At 43.4% G+C, this 16,529-nt stretch overlaps 1 protein-coding gene across 1 annotated transcript; it reads right to left on the minus strand.

Annotated features, from left to right (window-relative positions):
- Positions 1-299: 299 nt before the first annotated feature.
- Positions 300-7,868, minus strand: LOC142200417 (tubulin beta-2B chain). Its single transcript, XM_075270764.1, has 4 exons — positions 7,730-7,868; positions 6,730-6,838; positions 6,510-6,620; positions 300-1,820 (listed from the first exon to the last, which is right to left on the minus strand). Exons 1-4 carry the CDS (start codon positions 7,784-7,786, stop codon positions 760-762), a joined length of 1,338 nt encoding a protein of 445 aa, XP_075126865.1. The 5' UTR covers positions 7,787-7,868; the 3' UTR covers positions 300-759.
- Between the last annotated feature and the right edge of the window lie 8,661 nt (positions 7,869-16,529).

The following is a 16,529-nucleotide window of genomic DNA, read 5'->3' on the forward strand; positions in this document are numbered from 1 at the left end:
GCTGGAGGTATGCTTTAAAGTGCCTATAGAAATAACAATATAGTTGACCTAACCCACCAATTCAGGAAAGTGCAAGTTACATGGCTAAAAGAAGTAATAAAACATGCTAAATTTGTTTACTTTTTGGACAAATTCGTTTGGCGTATATGTACCACTCATGAGGTGGCACAAAAAAGAAAAGTGGGTACAACATACTTAGACCTTTAGTGCCAGTTTGTCATACCATATTGATACATACATTAAAAGTAGTAGAAATGTAGTTAAGTCTTGTATAACGTGTACACATAACAGGCTAGACATGGCAATAAAACAGACTTTTTATTGCATGAGCAAGGAGTCTTGATCAGGCTTCTGATACCTACACATCATGATTCAATAGGGAAAAAAACATTTATATATGAAGATTGTTTCCAGTTCTTGCCATTACAGATTGTATACTAACAGGAAAAAAAATAAAACCAATGAATAAACCAGACAACACAAAGCGCACAAATATTCTTTATGACCTCCAGTGCAAAACAACATCTAAGAGGTGTCAAAAATCACTTCTACATCCTTTTAGTATGAACCTTCATATGAATTAGAAGAACCTAAACAACTGTTACGTTCAACATTGGTAGGGTTACAAAAATCGATCCTGACATCACTGACAATGTAAAAGAAAACACATGCTGGACACGATTCTTTCTGCTGTAGACATCATACTGGCTATTGAGAAACTGTGCCTTGTTTTTCCAAACATTAAAGCTTTTCTTATCATCAAGCTTCATCTTCCCCTTCTTCTTCTTCAAATTCTCCTTGCTCATCAGCGGTGGCATCTTGGTATTGTTGGTACTCTGATACAAGGTCATTCATGTTGCTTTCGGCTTCAGTAAATTCCATCTCATCCATCCCTTCACCTGTGTACCAGTGCAAGAAGGCTTTTCGGCGGAACATAGCTGTAAACTGCTCTGAAATTCTCTTGAATAGCTCTTGGATGGCAGTGCTGTTGCCAATAAATGTGGCAGACATTTTGAGGCCTCGTGGTGGAATGTCGCACACAGCGGTCTTCACATTGTTGGGGATCCATTCTACAAAATAGCTGCTATTTTTGTTTTGGACATTAAGCATCTGCTCATCAACTTCCTTCATGGACATTCTTCCCCGGAAGATAGCAGCCACAGTGAGGTAGCGCCCATGACGAGGATCGCAAGCTGCCATCATGTTCTTGGAATCGAACATTTGCTGGGTCAGTTCCGGCACAGTGAGGGCACGGTATTGCTGACTGCCACGGCTAGTAAGTGGAGCAAACCCCGGCATAAAAAAGTGCAGTCGTGGAAAAGGCACCATGTTGACAGCCAGTTTTCGTAAATCTGCGTTGAGCTGGCCTGGGAAACGAAGGCAGGTTGTTACCCCACTCATTGTCGCAGATACCAAATGATTGAGGTCACCATAGGTTGGTGTTGTTAGCTTTAAAGTGCGGAAGCAGATGTCATAAAGAGCTTCATTGTCTATACAGTAGGTTTCATCTGTGTTTTCCACCAACTGATGTACAGAAAGAGTTGCATTGTATGGTTCAACTACAGTGTCTGAGACTTTGGGTGATGGCATTACACTAAAGGTATTCATAATTCGGTCTGGGTATTCTTCTCTGATCTTGCTGATGAGCAGTGTTCCCATACCAGAACCAGTGCCACCACCTAGGGAGTGGGTTAGCTGAAAACCCTGAAGGCAGTCGCAGCTTTCAGATTCTTTTCTCACCACATCTAGAACGGAATCTACCAATTCAGCTCCTTCCGTGTAATGACCTTTGGCCCAGTTGTTTCCAGCACCACTCTGACCTAAAATGCAAATAGGATGTATTAACTACTTTGTTCAGTATGAATAGAGCTAACACTTGTTTATAAGACCCTTTTTAGGAAATAAGTCATGCAAAAGCTAAAGCTAGTAGAGATGAGCGAACACTGGATCAGCCGATCCGAACAGCACGCTCCCATAGAAATGAATGGAAGCACCTATGATGCCGGCCGGCCGCCAGCAAAGTCAGCGTCACAGGTGCTTCCATTCATTTCTATGGGAGCGTGCTGTTCGGATCGGCTGATCCAAACAGTGTTCGCTCATCTCTAAAAGCTAGTTCTATGCTGCGTTGGAGTCTCCATAAGAGACTCGGCCACAGATTCCATCTAAAATCATCAAAGAGAAAAGTCCTGTACGGTTTCAGTATAACACTGACAGACACCATTATAGTCATGGGGCCCGTGGTTAACCACATTTTTAGCGGACGAGCTCTCCGTCTTTTGGGTCCCCATGGGGATCCAAATGACGGAGAGACGAACGCTAGGGTGAACCTAGTCTAAGAAATTTGTAGTCTAAAGGTATGACTTTATGACATGGTTATATGAACGATCTTTGTGAGAGTAGTGTGATTTGGAATAAACAGGATTACCTGAGTTTGTTGTGACTTTCAGAATAAATTTGCTAAATCTGCTCTATATAGAAACTACATTTCATGTTAGAAGCCATTCTAAACGACTGGATGTATACATCATGGGAAAAGTCTGGGCCATCCAAAGACTTCAGGAGAGACAACGAAATAGATTTTGGCTGTGTAGAAAGTCGATCAAAAAGTATGGAACCGCAGGTGTCATCAGGATGGTGCACCTCATTTCAGTTTGGGTGTTTGCTGATACTTGAATAAAACTCTACCAGAATGCAGCAACACCAGACCTAACACCCTGCATTTTATTCCTGTGGGGTTACATCAAGGACTCAGTGTATCTGCCTCCCTCAACCACAGGATTCTGAGACAATACATCATTGAAACAGTGGAGTCCATATCAGAGGATATGCTGGCAAATGTCTGAACAGAAACAAACTATCATGATATCTGCTATGTCACCAAAGCCTGTCACAGATTTGGCTTTTCATTGTTGGTGTCAGGTTAGATTAGACTAAAGATATAACAGATGTAATATTCATTAGGCACTACAACAATTCTGACACAGCTAAATAAAATGGTCCTGTGTGTCCCCCCGGATTTGCTTAATACCCATGGGGTATATGTACTGCAGGTTGAAACAACTGCAATAGGCAATAGATGGAGCAGTGTTCACATATATGAAGTACTGTTAGGTAAGTGTGCCTACACATTGATACTGTCCATCCAGTGCTGATAGAAGGGATGAGTTTGTTGGAACTGTAATGTAGGGCCCTGCAGTGTGTCCGCATTCCCTTCCACTAACCTGCAATGTGAGTGCAGTAGGGTTGAGCGATCGTGTTCGGAAAAAATCGGATTGCGATCGTCGATTGAGAAAATTTCACGATCTCCCCTCCCAGTACCCGCCCACACTCTCCTAACCCGCCCACACTCTCCTAACCTGGAAGGGAGGGGGCAGCGAAGGGAGAAGAAGACTGCAGCTGGAGCAGCAGCGAGGCGAACAGCAGCAGAGCAGCCATCTCTGGAGGTAAGTGGACACCAGGGGGGACTAAGTAGCCAGAGGATTAAAAAAAAAATCCTCTGGCTACTTAGTGATTCACTACACAGCATGGATTCTAACAATTCTTAGATTCCATGCTGTATAGTGAATAGGATTGCTTTTAAAATCCGATCTCCGATTAATAAAAAAATCCCATTGACTTGCATTAGGATCGGAATTGGGATCGAGATCGGGTTCGAATGAAAAATGATCGGAAATCGGATTTTAAAATCGATCCTGAAAAGTCAAGATCGGCTCAACCCTAGAGTGCAGTCTTCATCTGTGAGGTGATGCAGCTCCCAAAATTACCTTTTATCACTATTTATTATGCTTACTTATATATCGCCATCATATTCCGCAGCACTTCACAGACATTGTTAGTCAGTGTCCCATATAGAGCTCCTACCAGTATGTCTTTGGAATGTGCTTTATTAAGAAACTCCACTACTCCAAGCTCTAGAAAACTTGCTTCAAAATTTGTATTTTTAAATGAACACATATCTTCAGAATAGTGGCAGATCCGCAACACTGTTACACTATTTCTGACCACTATACAGTATGACTGGTCTTTTTTTGTGGTGGCGCAGGTTAAGTTTTCCTTTGTAGGGTGGAGATTAACTTCTATGAAGTGAGTTATAGATAACACATGGTCAAAAAACCCACAGGACTGTACTCACCTACCTATGTGATGCACACCTACACACGTAGCAACATCACGGAGGACATTATACAGTAGTAGTGAAAAACATTGATGTGAATAAAGCACTCTGGGGAAAAAAATACAACAAATCCACAGACGTGATTTCCTACTTTTAACGGATAGTCCACTTGGAAGACAATGATGGATTAAAGACAGATTTCAGAATGAGTGCGGAGTTTAGGAAAAGGAGCGAGGAGACAAAAGATGATGCTGGTAATAGGGGGGGAAGCATTTACTACAAAGCTTCTTTGCTTATAGTATTTATGTGACAAGTTATTGACCATGAAATTTTTTTTGTCTGTTATCCTATTAATATTATAAATGTGAAAGTTTGTGAGTTTGGATGTTTGTGGGTTTGGATGTTTGTTCCTCAATCACACCCAATCGGCTGAATGGATCTCCTCGAAATTTCGCACACACCTACATATTGGCCAGGAAGGGGTAATAAGCTACTTGAAAAGTGTCTCACTCACCCCAAAACGCCACCGCAACCCTCCAAAGTTGTTTCCTGCTCCGCTGTCGGCCAGGGCATGACGTCACCGCAGAGGCTTACACACAGCTGCTATTGGTGCATGCCGGTGTGTGGGCGGGAAAGGGAGCCAGCACAGCAGCCCATAGGTTGCCGTCGAATTCTGGGCGTGGCCAGCGCGTGGAAACCCGACGATGAACATGGCGGCTTCCCGCATCGCTCCGAACGCCACTGACATGCCCACCGGCCACACATTGCCTCAGGCCAGCGTAGCATGCAGCTGCGCGTCCAGCCTGAACAAGCCCAGCCGCACCTACAAGCGAACTGCGCGGCCGGGAACACACACACCACGGGAAGGACCGCACATGCTCGCTGAAGCTGCGGCCACAAGACCCACACCTCCCCAGCATGTAAATGGTGAGTACTGCGGGAACAGGGATCAGCGGGATGCTTAAGGGTGGGGAGGGGAGGGGGGGGTGCTGGTGCTACGGGTTACGGAGGGGGCCGGAGGTTGCGGGTTTGGCAACAAAGGGCAGAAGGTAAATAGGGGGGAGGGGGGCCAGATTGCACATGTGGAAAGGGGGGGAGGGGTACATGTAGGAGGTGACTGTAATCTCTAAAGGGGGGGGGGGCAGGGACGCGGGTGGGGAGTAAGTGGAGAGAATGGGGGCGCGGGTGGGGAGAAAAGGGAGGGCCGGAGGTGCAGCAGCGGAGCCGTGGGGTCCCGGCCCACAATGCAGTGGGAGGGGCCCGCGCCGGCCACAAGGAAAGGGCTGTGGGGGGCCACGGGCGGCACTGCAGGTGGTTCAAGTAAGGGTGAGGGGACAGCGGACGAAGTCATGGGTTATAGCTAGTAGTACATATATGTACAGTGTATTTTTTTTTTTATTGGATTTGCACTTAAAATCCTGTACAAAGGAATGATCATATATGCTGCCATACAATTCAGTTGAGTGTAACAAAAATTCTTTGTGCAAAACTACTTTACTGAAGGGTCTAAAATTACAGTAGGTAGTCAGTGAACAATGTGTAAGAAATTATACATCCAGTTTTAAGCAAGTTTTCCTCATTCAATAGTAGTATGCATTAGACAACTGTGAATGTAACTGCAGATAGGTGTGATCTAAGAAATTACATGATTGGGTGGAGCACATACAGCTATGATGTCACTCATGGCTCCACCCTCTTATCAAACCTCTCAAATTCGCTCATCTGTGATCGCTCCAATTGATATTATACAATTAGGCAGATGATTATTTCAGTGTCCTTGTTGAAATATCACTAGACATTATTAAAAAATAGAAAAAACCCTGAAGAATAATGTCACCTGGGTCTCTCACATAAAAATGGGTAATATTTATAAACCTAGGAGGATCTATCAGCTTTCCCTATGAAAAATATTTTATTATACCTTTGTGCTGTTATTTCTCTTAGAAATGTATAAATAGATTGACAGCTAGGTGGGGTGTGACAAAGGGGCGTGTCCCTGTATAGAGTCACAAAGTCAGCACTGATTGGACAGAGTTAGTGTACATGGACACGCCCCTGGCTGACAAAACCAAGTTGTCAATTTATTCATATATTTTTAACAGGAAGAATAGAGGTTATTAGTAGAGATGTTCAGAACGGTCATATTTGGGGGCATTCAGTTCTTTACTATAGCGGACATGTTATGGGAGGTGACAGGTTCAATTTAACAAGACATCTGACTAATAGGAAAAGAAGGTCTACAAAAAAGAAAAAAATATTGTATTGTTACAAATCAGTCATCTTACAAGGAACAAAGTAATCCTGTGCTCATATATAAGAATTTCTTCTCATCTGCATTTCATGTAAAGTAACCTGAACATAAAACCATGTATACCATGGGAACAGAAATACTAACCAAATACAAAGTTGTCAGGTCTGAAAATCTGCCCAAATGGTCCAGATCTCACCGAGTCCATTGTGCCAGGCTCCAAATCCACCAAGATTGCGCGAGGTACATATTTATTACCTAGACAGAATATAAATTCAATGTATTAATAAAATAAGTAACCAAAAATTTCCTGAGAGCTATAAAATCTATTTAAATTAACAATATAACATTAATATGTATTAATTACCAGTGGCTTCATTGTAGTAGACATTAATACGTTCCAGCTGCAGGTCGCTGTCTCCATGATAACTGCCCGTAGGATCAATGCCGTGCTCATCACTGATAACCTCCCAAAACTGGAAGGAGAACAGATTTATTTGTAATATCCGTCTTTGTCAATTTAGAAATAGATATTACATAATAGTAGAACTAAACGAGGACTGTGAAGTGATAAATGCAAATGGGAAAGCAGCAAGGACTACACCCAGGGACCAGTAACATGAAGGATCAGACTAGTAAGACATAATATTATATAGTAATATTATAAGATTGTACGTGGATCCTTCCATATTATATGTACCCTTCAGGGACCGCACTGAGTGAGTAGCTGTGTGACTATACGCCACACCCAGTGCAATAGTCTGCAGAGCAGGACTGGAGATCACATCGAAGGATTGGATTACACATTGACATTTTAATGCTAAATTAGATTTTTTATTCTTGGGGTGACCATCAGAGATGCCCATTTACAAAGAAGGCTTTTCTATTAGGATAAGACTCCTCGCATCCCCTATAATGGGGTCTCCAGACTACTATTATATACTAGATTATATTAGGAGGACCATCTGAGAAGCATACGCCACCAGAGCCGAGCCCCCATGTTCTCGCAGTGAATATCGCCACGGCCAGTTGTATTAGGATGAATTATGGGATCAGATATATGATAACGTGTAGAAACTCCTTGGGAACACACCCATATCATACAATGGCCACTGGTAGCCACACATTAGGATGCAATGTAAGCTGGCACTCTGTGTTGCCAGGACAACCATGTGAACAAGCCCATTTGAGTAGCACAAAGACCTGATCCACCTCCCCCACAGCCTGGGATAAAGGTGCCTGGCAGGGGACCCCACCCAGTGTCTGGGCTATACAGGGCACTGCCAGTGACAAAGAACCCATGTACTACAATAGAGGAGTGGGATCTCACAGAGCATGCCACATGTGGAGAGCGGCAGCTGCATTACCTTGGCGCCGATCTGGTTACCGCACTGGCCGGCCTGGATGTGCACGATCTCCCGCATGGTGGCTGCTGTGTGTGAGGGGGAGCTTGGTACTCTGTGCTGGGTTCAGCCCGCTGTGGTGTCGGTGCTCTCGTGCTGGAGTCTGGGCTGGCAAGTCTTTCTTCGCACTGACATACATATATATATACAGGCAGGCAGGGAGGATGCTGGTCCCCTCCCCCCTCCACTCTCCTGAGGACACAGCAGCTCTCCCATTCACTTGCACTTGTCTCAGGGCTGGATGATGTAATGGGGAAGGGGCAGAAGGAGTGGTTACAATGGAGAGATGGAGCCAATAGCAGGATGGGATTCGGGTGGTATGGGGTGCTGCATTGTCTCCCCATCACAGAGGAGAGGGGGTGTCTGGGGGTCTCCTGTGCTGGGTGATAGCCTTGCATTATTGTGGATGGCGAGTCTCATGGCTCCAGACCTGGCTAGTATCAGTATGGGAGCAGTTCTGTAATCCCCTCACCCCATCCCCCATGAAGATGGCACTGAGACAGAAGCTCTCTGGGGTGGTCTCCTTATGGAAGTGTGGCCGAGCTTCCAGACTGGACCTGTATGCCTCAAGGAGGTGGCTGTCAAACCCTTCACAGGTCTGTGCCCCCTCCCAAACAGGGGCTCATGTACCTCTCTCTCAGGTGCAGTTTATAGCCCTGATACAGCCTGGAGAATGTCACCAGAGTCCTCCATTATGTGATTGCCCTCTGACACATGATATACAGGGGTCACTTATTTCTGTCAGTAATGGCAATCATGCCAGGTTATTAGCCCCGTCCGGTCATCACCCCACTGTACTAGGCAGACTGGGACATGCTCTATATCAAGCATCCATATAGAAGTCTATTCTATAGTGTGCTGCCTTCTAAATACCAATGTAATATCTATCTGTTCATGCATCTATATTGTATCGACCATATACATAGGGTGCTGGATAGTGCTGTCCCTTCATCTGCCAGGCATTGATGTAAACCTCTGTAGAGCATGTTCTCATGGGATAAATTACTTGTCAGAAAATCAGACAACTCTTGTGACTGTGCAACCTGTGGCCTCCGGCCTGTTTGCCCACTGAGTAGCCACATGCAGTGTGCTGGGACAAATGTCAGTCACTGCCCCCTATTGGAAGCAGATTTTCCGATTTTCCACAATTCCGACTCGCTTAGCCTTGGTCTGCAAGAATTACAGCTGAGAAAAGCCCATTGAAATGTAACATTCAGCAATCAGTGCTTAAATGTGTTTTCCAGGCAAACAAATCATTTTTCAAAAAAGCTCTGTTAGTGCTATTAATAGGTTAATAAATGGATCCAAACAGCAATAGCAGTGTTTTGAGTAATTTCTAGGTTTCTCTGTGAGCTCCTGGCATCTTCTGCATTAATAACATGGACATCTTCCTGTTCTGTTTTCCTACAACTACCATGACGCCTTGGGCCAGTCAGAGCTGACTTACACCACCTCCCTCTCTTACTCCCTGCTCCTACCTTTCTCACTCACACCCCCTCCCTGTTTCCCTAGCCAACCCACCCACTACTACTACTTCGTAACTATCTGACTACCCCACACACACCACCACCACGTCTTACTTACCTGTCTCCCAATCTGGATCTTCTGATGTTGACAATTGAGGAAGAGTTTAAAAAAATTATTCTGCCCTGAGAAAATGTTGGGAATTAAGCTGAGCATGTTATATAATAATAGAAGGCATACTTAACTTACTGATCCTTCACTCCCATTACAGTATTTCATAGGTTTATTGACACTTCATGTTTCTTGCTCTAGGGTCGCACTAGCATTTGGGTCTCTGTTGTTCAGGTCCGCATGGGGATCCGAAAGACGGAGACCCTGTCTGCTTGAAAAGTGGTTAACCATGGACCCCATGGACCATAATGGGTTCTGCTGGGTTTCCACTGGTTTTATATTGAAGCTGACAGAAAGAAAAGTCCTTTACAAAGACTCCAACGCATATGTAAATCCAGCCTTACTTGCTCTCAACACTGGTATGTAACCTCTGCATCCAATCATCAGCTGTAGAGTCACTTTCCTGGCCAACTGTTGGCTGCTGCAGTCACATAAGTATGGGGAAGACATTGCTGAAGATACAGATGAAGTACAGAAACCAAAAAGAAACCAGGGCTGTGGAGTCAGTAGACCAAACCTCCAACTCCTGCTCTGATCTTTGCATTGGTCAGAAGCAGTAACACTCCTCTAATTTATTAAAAAACTAGTGACTGAATTTCTATAAAAACATACCTCCCAACATTCAAAGGACTGAAAGACAAATAGAGCAGAGCTTTAGCCCCACCCATTCTCAGCCATTTTTCTTTGTGCCCCCACACATTATAATACCCCTCTCCTGTTGACCCCAGTTTGATGTCGCCCTCCAACTACCCCACAGTATAATGTCCCCCTCCAGCTGCTCCACAATATTATGTCCCTCTCCTGGTACCAAACAAACATAAGAAAAACACTAATACTCACCTCACCTGTTCATCTCTATTCTTCTCTTCTGTCTCTGGCCCAGAGCCTTCAGGGAGCAGAAAGCGGGATGTAAGTAACATTGTGCTCACTGCTCCCGAAGCAGAGACTGGGGACAAATAGTGAAGTACGGAGCGGACAGCTCCCTGCTTCACCATTATATTCAACTCAATCTCCAGACACAGGAGAATTGAAGCCGGACATGCCTCTCTCTGACTGGTAGAGCAGCATTAGGGAATGTCCAACTGATTGTATAATATCATTTAAAAAATTCATTTTGTTTTGAAGAGTCAGTACCTTTTTTCACTCCCAGCTCCACCCAAAATTGGCCTTGACTAGGACTCCGAAGCTCGGAGGAAGAAGGAAGCGTGGGAACGGAAGCAAAAGGGAACTAGTGAGGTAAGTGTGACTTCTTTTATTATTTTAGAACATTCTAATCTGAATTCCAAAAAAAGTGAATTGCTGGACAACCCTTTCTATGTTGTTATGTAACCTTAGATACAGTATAAGGCCTTATTCACACATCCACATATCCTATACTTATAGCGTCCGCCTTTTTTGCTGACACCATATGCACCCATTCATGTGAGTGAGTTTATACAACAGAAGCACATCCTTTTTCCATGGATGCATCACACCAATAAAAATCTATGGATCAGTGTAAAAAAAACGGATGACATCTGTGTGTCATCTGTTTTTCCACGGACCCAGGGGATACAAAGTTTAGAAAATGAAACTAAAACTGAAATAGTTGATCTGCTTTTGTGAGCGGGGTGGGGTGCTGGCTGTAGAAAGCAGATGTGGATGTGTGAATGAGGCCTAATTCTGCAAAATCTCTAGGTGATTACTACTTCTTCATAATGTCCTTGGAATTTACACGTGTCTTGTAATTTTTCAGAGCAATAAATGTGGGACCTCAGTGACATCTGTATACCTTGAAATCAAGGCATAATACTGGAAATGCATCTGTTATTGGCTCAGATGGCTGTTCAGTCATGGTGGACTGACTTTACACTGCTAGCAGGGAGCTGCCTTCTAAACATGGCTCTTAGTGAGAATATTCCTAGTTTGCATTTTATCGCTGACATACACACGTTTCTTTCCCTTCCTTTCCAGGACTGCAATAAAGGAGGGGCAGTCTCACACAAAGCACACAATGAGATGCCGAGAAATAGTTCACTCACTGCAGAAATGAGAAAGATGCTTTTTCCTGGAAACATTCTTAGAAGAATGGTGTCACTCTCCAAGAACAGAGCGAGTGTCCTACTAAAGGAGGACTGTGTCAGGATTTTCTGCAGCATTTACTATCAATCAGTTGATGGAAATTGCTGAAGTGAGATGACTAGATTTGACTTTATAGATTGTAGGCAGGTATGTTGTAGATTCTGCGATACCCGAAAATGAATAAATAATAGCCCATAAATTCATGCCACAGGATATAGAATGGTATTATCTGTGGCTGAATCATATTTCTATCATGGGGCATATGTTTCCTCAGCAGTAGAGGTAAAGTATGAATCATGATGACTTAATCACACAGACTCCTAGAATATTCTGCCAGTATCTATTACATCGGAGTGACTGTCTGCAGCGTGGCATTGGGCTGCTGCATGGCTGAAACTACATGAAGACAATAAATACAAATATTCAGTACAGTCAGCAAGGAATTGGGTGCTCTGAAATTTGCACCAGTTTTGTGTTTTAGTATAAGGCCCCACCTTGTGGAAAAGTGGCTCTTTTTTGTTGCAGATTTTGCAAAGTCAGCGGTGGAATGAGCAGAAGGGAGATGTATAAGAGTTGCATTTATATTTCTCATTTCTTTTGAAGCCACCGCTGACTTTGCCTTAAAAAACACAGCCAAATGTGCAATAAAAAGGCTGCTTTTCCGTAACATTCTATCATATTAGAATCCCATTTTAAGTTAAACCCACGTCGGAATAGCCTCAAAAAAGGCTATTCTTCCCCTACCATTAGATGTCTTCTCTGCGCCGCCGTTCTTTAGATATCACAGTTTTCGTCCACATGCTAATTAGTTTTCTCGCAAACAGCACTGCGGGCGTCTCCTGTGCAGTGAGAAAACTATCCAGCACCACCTTCTTCTTGTTCACCACAAATTACAATAAAAACATATGTCGTGCATAAAAAAGTTATCGAACAGTATACAATGTAAAATTCCAATTATAATACAGTCAAAAGGCTTTATCTTCCATTAAACCAATGTAGATACATAAAAAGAGAAGGATTAACCATTCAATATCCAAATTTAGGTAAAGAGGACAAAAACGCACTGTGACCACCCACATATATACCTGTATATTAACCTGTGTTTAGAACAAATGTATTAAATAACGCAGCAAGTGACATTAATATGTAAATACGAATTCCGCATAGGAATAATGTCTATTACCGACCACTATTTGAGGATGTAAAGATAATGACGGTAACCAACAACACGATTACAGTCAAAATGTAGCCCGTAATTAATATGATTGTGCTTATGGCACCTAATGTTGAAGAGTTCAAACTTTCAATGTTAAAGATGGATACCGTTGTTGAAAATGTGTAAATTGTCTCTATATATTGGGCATATGTGTCATTACTCATCAGGCTACGACTAAGGAAGCATGGACATTCCAAAACGTGTCAGCTAGGTCTTGGATGCTGTTCATAATATAGAGGTTATACTTACCATCCAGCAACCTCGTTTTTTCTTTTTATAATATGTTTTGATATTCAATTTACAAATACTAGATACATGTTTTCAAGCCGAGGAAACTTCATCCAAGTATTTCTATCTTTGGTGACGTGAGTTAAAGACTTTGTTTTCTATATCATTGTCAGAGGGCTGCAACCTTCTCCCTTCCCCCTTCTTTTTCCCTGCTTTGGAGTCACATTTGTACGTCTGCGGTGTCGGCTCTGCCATTGGGCCGCAGGCAGAGCCGAGTGCACATGCCAGCGGCCATTTTTTTGTGGCCGCTTACGCGAGCAAGCGCAGTACGCCCCTGTAGTTCTATGGAGGCCCGATGGCAGAGCCGACTGCGCAGGCGTACAAGTGTGACCCCCAGGGCCGGAAGATGAAGAGGCCGTTGCTGACGAAGATGGAGGCAGCGCTGGAGAGAGTTCTCTCGCAGCATTGGGGACGCCCCCAGTGCTGTTTGAGCTGGGGCCTGCCCCCAGTGCTGCAAGAAAACTAATTTGCATACTGAAGGAAAACAAATTTTTAACCGAATGGCGGGGCGAAGAAGACATCTAAAGGTAGGAGAAGAATAGCCTTTCTTAAGGCTATTCCAACGTGTCAACTAGAAAAAAAATGGTTTTAATGGTAGAATCCTTTTAAGGCTAATCCGCCGTGGGTTTAGCTTAAAATGTAATTCTAATGATAGAATCCTTTTAAGGAAGTGATTAGTTTCTTCGAAAAGTCTGCAGCAGGTGTAGCACTGTGTACCCTTTTGGGACTATCCCGACAGTCTGTGGGGGGTTGGAGGTCTGTAATGGGCTTCCCTCCTTCTTTTTTGTGACCTGCCTCCGCTTCGACTGAGGTAGGCAAGGGATCTGAGCCCAGGAGTGTCCCAGGTGGTGGCAGCCCAGGGAGGAACTGGATGACTGATCAGCATTAAATACCCTAGGTGGTGGCAGCCCAAGGGAAAAGAGCACTCTGGACCTTCTGCTTCGGCAGTCCGTCCTATTGTGACTCTAAGTCACTTGGTGCCTTTTGGCCCAGTGGCGAAGAGCGTAGTTGGGAACCCTATTCCTTTTTGGGAAGGGTACCCACGGTAGAAAGCACCCTGCGCATGTTTTTTTTAGTGGCACCCCCACTTTTTTCATGCACTTGGTGTAAAGTTGGCACAGTTAGAGTCCTTCAATAAAAGAAAAAGGTGTAAACACGATAAACCATCACCTATTGAGACATAAGAGTGTACAGATTCTTTTACTATATATCACTAGGAATTGAAATTTTATTTCAGAAGTTGGTCTATGTATATAGTTTTTCAGCTACTGACTCTTCAACCTCATGGCCAACAAGATTTTAGACATTAGAGACAGCCGAAGACTTTTGGCACTCTTCTGAAATATCATAGTTCTGCTCTGATAAAAGACTGAGTTACTGGTTACTTGTGCCCGACAGAATTTTCTGATTGTAGTTGCTGACTCAGGACAGAGCTTCTTTCAAGGAGATACATATTGGTCGCCCAGTTGTAAATTCCTGTTAGCATGCTTTCACACATGCCATTTTGGTGCAGCTTTTTGAAGCAAATGTCAAGAGTAGATTGTAAAAGGAATAAAAATATAAAGGACAGTTCTAATTCTTTCTCTTTTTTGGATCCTTTTTGTGTTTCTGCAACGTTTTCCTTTGCAGACTTTCTGCCTCTATTAGGGTAAGTTCACCCGTAGTTTTTTGGTCAGGATTTTGAGGCTGTATCCGCCTCAAAATCCTAACCAAAAAGACGGCTCCCATTTAAATCAATGGGAGCCACTCAGGAGTTTTTTCCAGGAGCCGTTTCTTCCAAATCCCAGAAAAAAGAAACAAGGTGCTCATTTTTCATTCTTCGCCTCGCGATTCGGCCTGAAGACACTCCCCTTCTCTGGACTAGGCCCATTCATTGGGCCTAATCTGGAGCGGTGTGCGTGGCTGGATGCCGGTGCAATGCACCAGCTTTCAGTCGCAGCTACCCGGTTTTTGGACCGGAACCTGAGGCGGCCTCCACCTCAGGTTCCGGGCCAAAAAACTCTGTGTGAACTTACCCTTTTACATATACAGAAAAAAAACTCCAGTATTTCTGCAGGTATAATTGAAATGCTGTGATTTTCAAAAACTTTAAAAAAAAAAAATTTCTGCAAAGCGCAGTAGCTCAGTGTTTAAGAAGGTTGTCTTGTATATGGCAGTGGAATATGTTGGCACTGTATAGATGAGTAAAATAAATTAAACTGGAATTAATCCCCCCTAAGACATATTCAGAGGGCGGTAATATGGCCGTATTATACAGTCTGTATTAAGACTTCACATCTATCCTGATCGCTGGTCTAATGACTCAAAATAGCTGCATCATAGGAATCTATTGAGACACTGATAATAAAGCAAGATCATCAAAATATCAAAATCATCCACTAACATGACATGAATAATTGATTGAAATATGTAAATAGTATCTAAAAGATATTTGACAGACAACGCCATCATGGTAAGATAAGATAAGATAAGATAGTCCCACAGTGGGGAAATTTCAGTATGTTACAGCAGCAAAGTAGTACAGTTGCAGGATAATACACAGTAATATATTACAGAAGTAGACACACATATGCTGAGAAGAGAAGATATACTAGGAGTCCATAACAGCTAAGGAAGGGAAGAAGGAAGACTTCATAATCATTAGTTTTCTGTATGGCGTGATTTTGCTTGGTCTGATATAGATTATGTAGCCTGATCGTGGTTGGAAGGAAAGACTTGCGATAGCGCTCCTTCTCACATTTGGGGTGAAGCAGACGGTCACTTACAGTGCTGCCAAGTCCCATCAAGGTCTCATACATGGGGTGGGATTTGTTCTCCTGCATGGAGGTCACCACAGACAGTATCCTTCTGTCACCCACCACCTGTACTGGGTCCAGGGGGCTCCCCAGGACAGAGCTGTCCCTTCTGATCAGCCTGTCAAGTCTATTTCTGTCCCTGGTTGATATACTGCTCCCCCAGCAGGCCACACCAAAAAAGATGGCTGTGACCCTTTCTGTGCAGCGCCTCCAGGTGATCATCCCAGTCTAGTTTATTATTGAGTAGCACACCCAGATACTTATAGGTCCTGACTATCTCAATACATGTTCCTTGGATCTCCACCGGGGTCAGAGCACTTCTCCGTTTACTAAAGTCCACCACCATTTCCTTGGTCTTCCCAGCATTAATCCTGAGCTGGTTCTGCTGGCACCATTTAACAAAGTCCCAGTTTAAGTCTCTGTATTCCCTATCGTCGCCATCAGTGATAAGGCCTACTATAGCAGAGTCATTGGAAATAGAAAGGTTTTATGTTAGAATGATCATGGGACAGATGAGGAAGATAAGAATTGGTTCTAACAAAATATTTGTGTATCTGTACACTATGCTGTACGTATATAAAGTGTTTCCTAACTGCAGAGGTGTAAATCAATGTTAGACCGAATGGCAAGAGTAGCAAATGACCCCTACTGCAGTGTATGATGTCATCAGTAATGTGCATATTACATCAGTTTGGGCTTCATCACAAAACAAATGCATTGTTCCTAGAAAATATAAAAAAAACCTAATTAATATTGCATAATGTTCTTT

The sequence above is a fragment of the Leptodactylus fuscus genome, chromosome 4 (assembly GCF_031893055.1).
Source record: "Leptodactylus fuscus isolate aLepFus1 chromosome 4, aLepFus1.hap2, whole genome shotgun sequence".
In the NCBI taxonomy this organism is placed as follows: Eukaryota; Metazoa; Chordata; class Amphibia; order Anura; family Leptodactylidae; genus Leptodactylus; species Leptodactylus fuscus.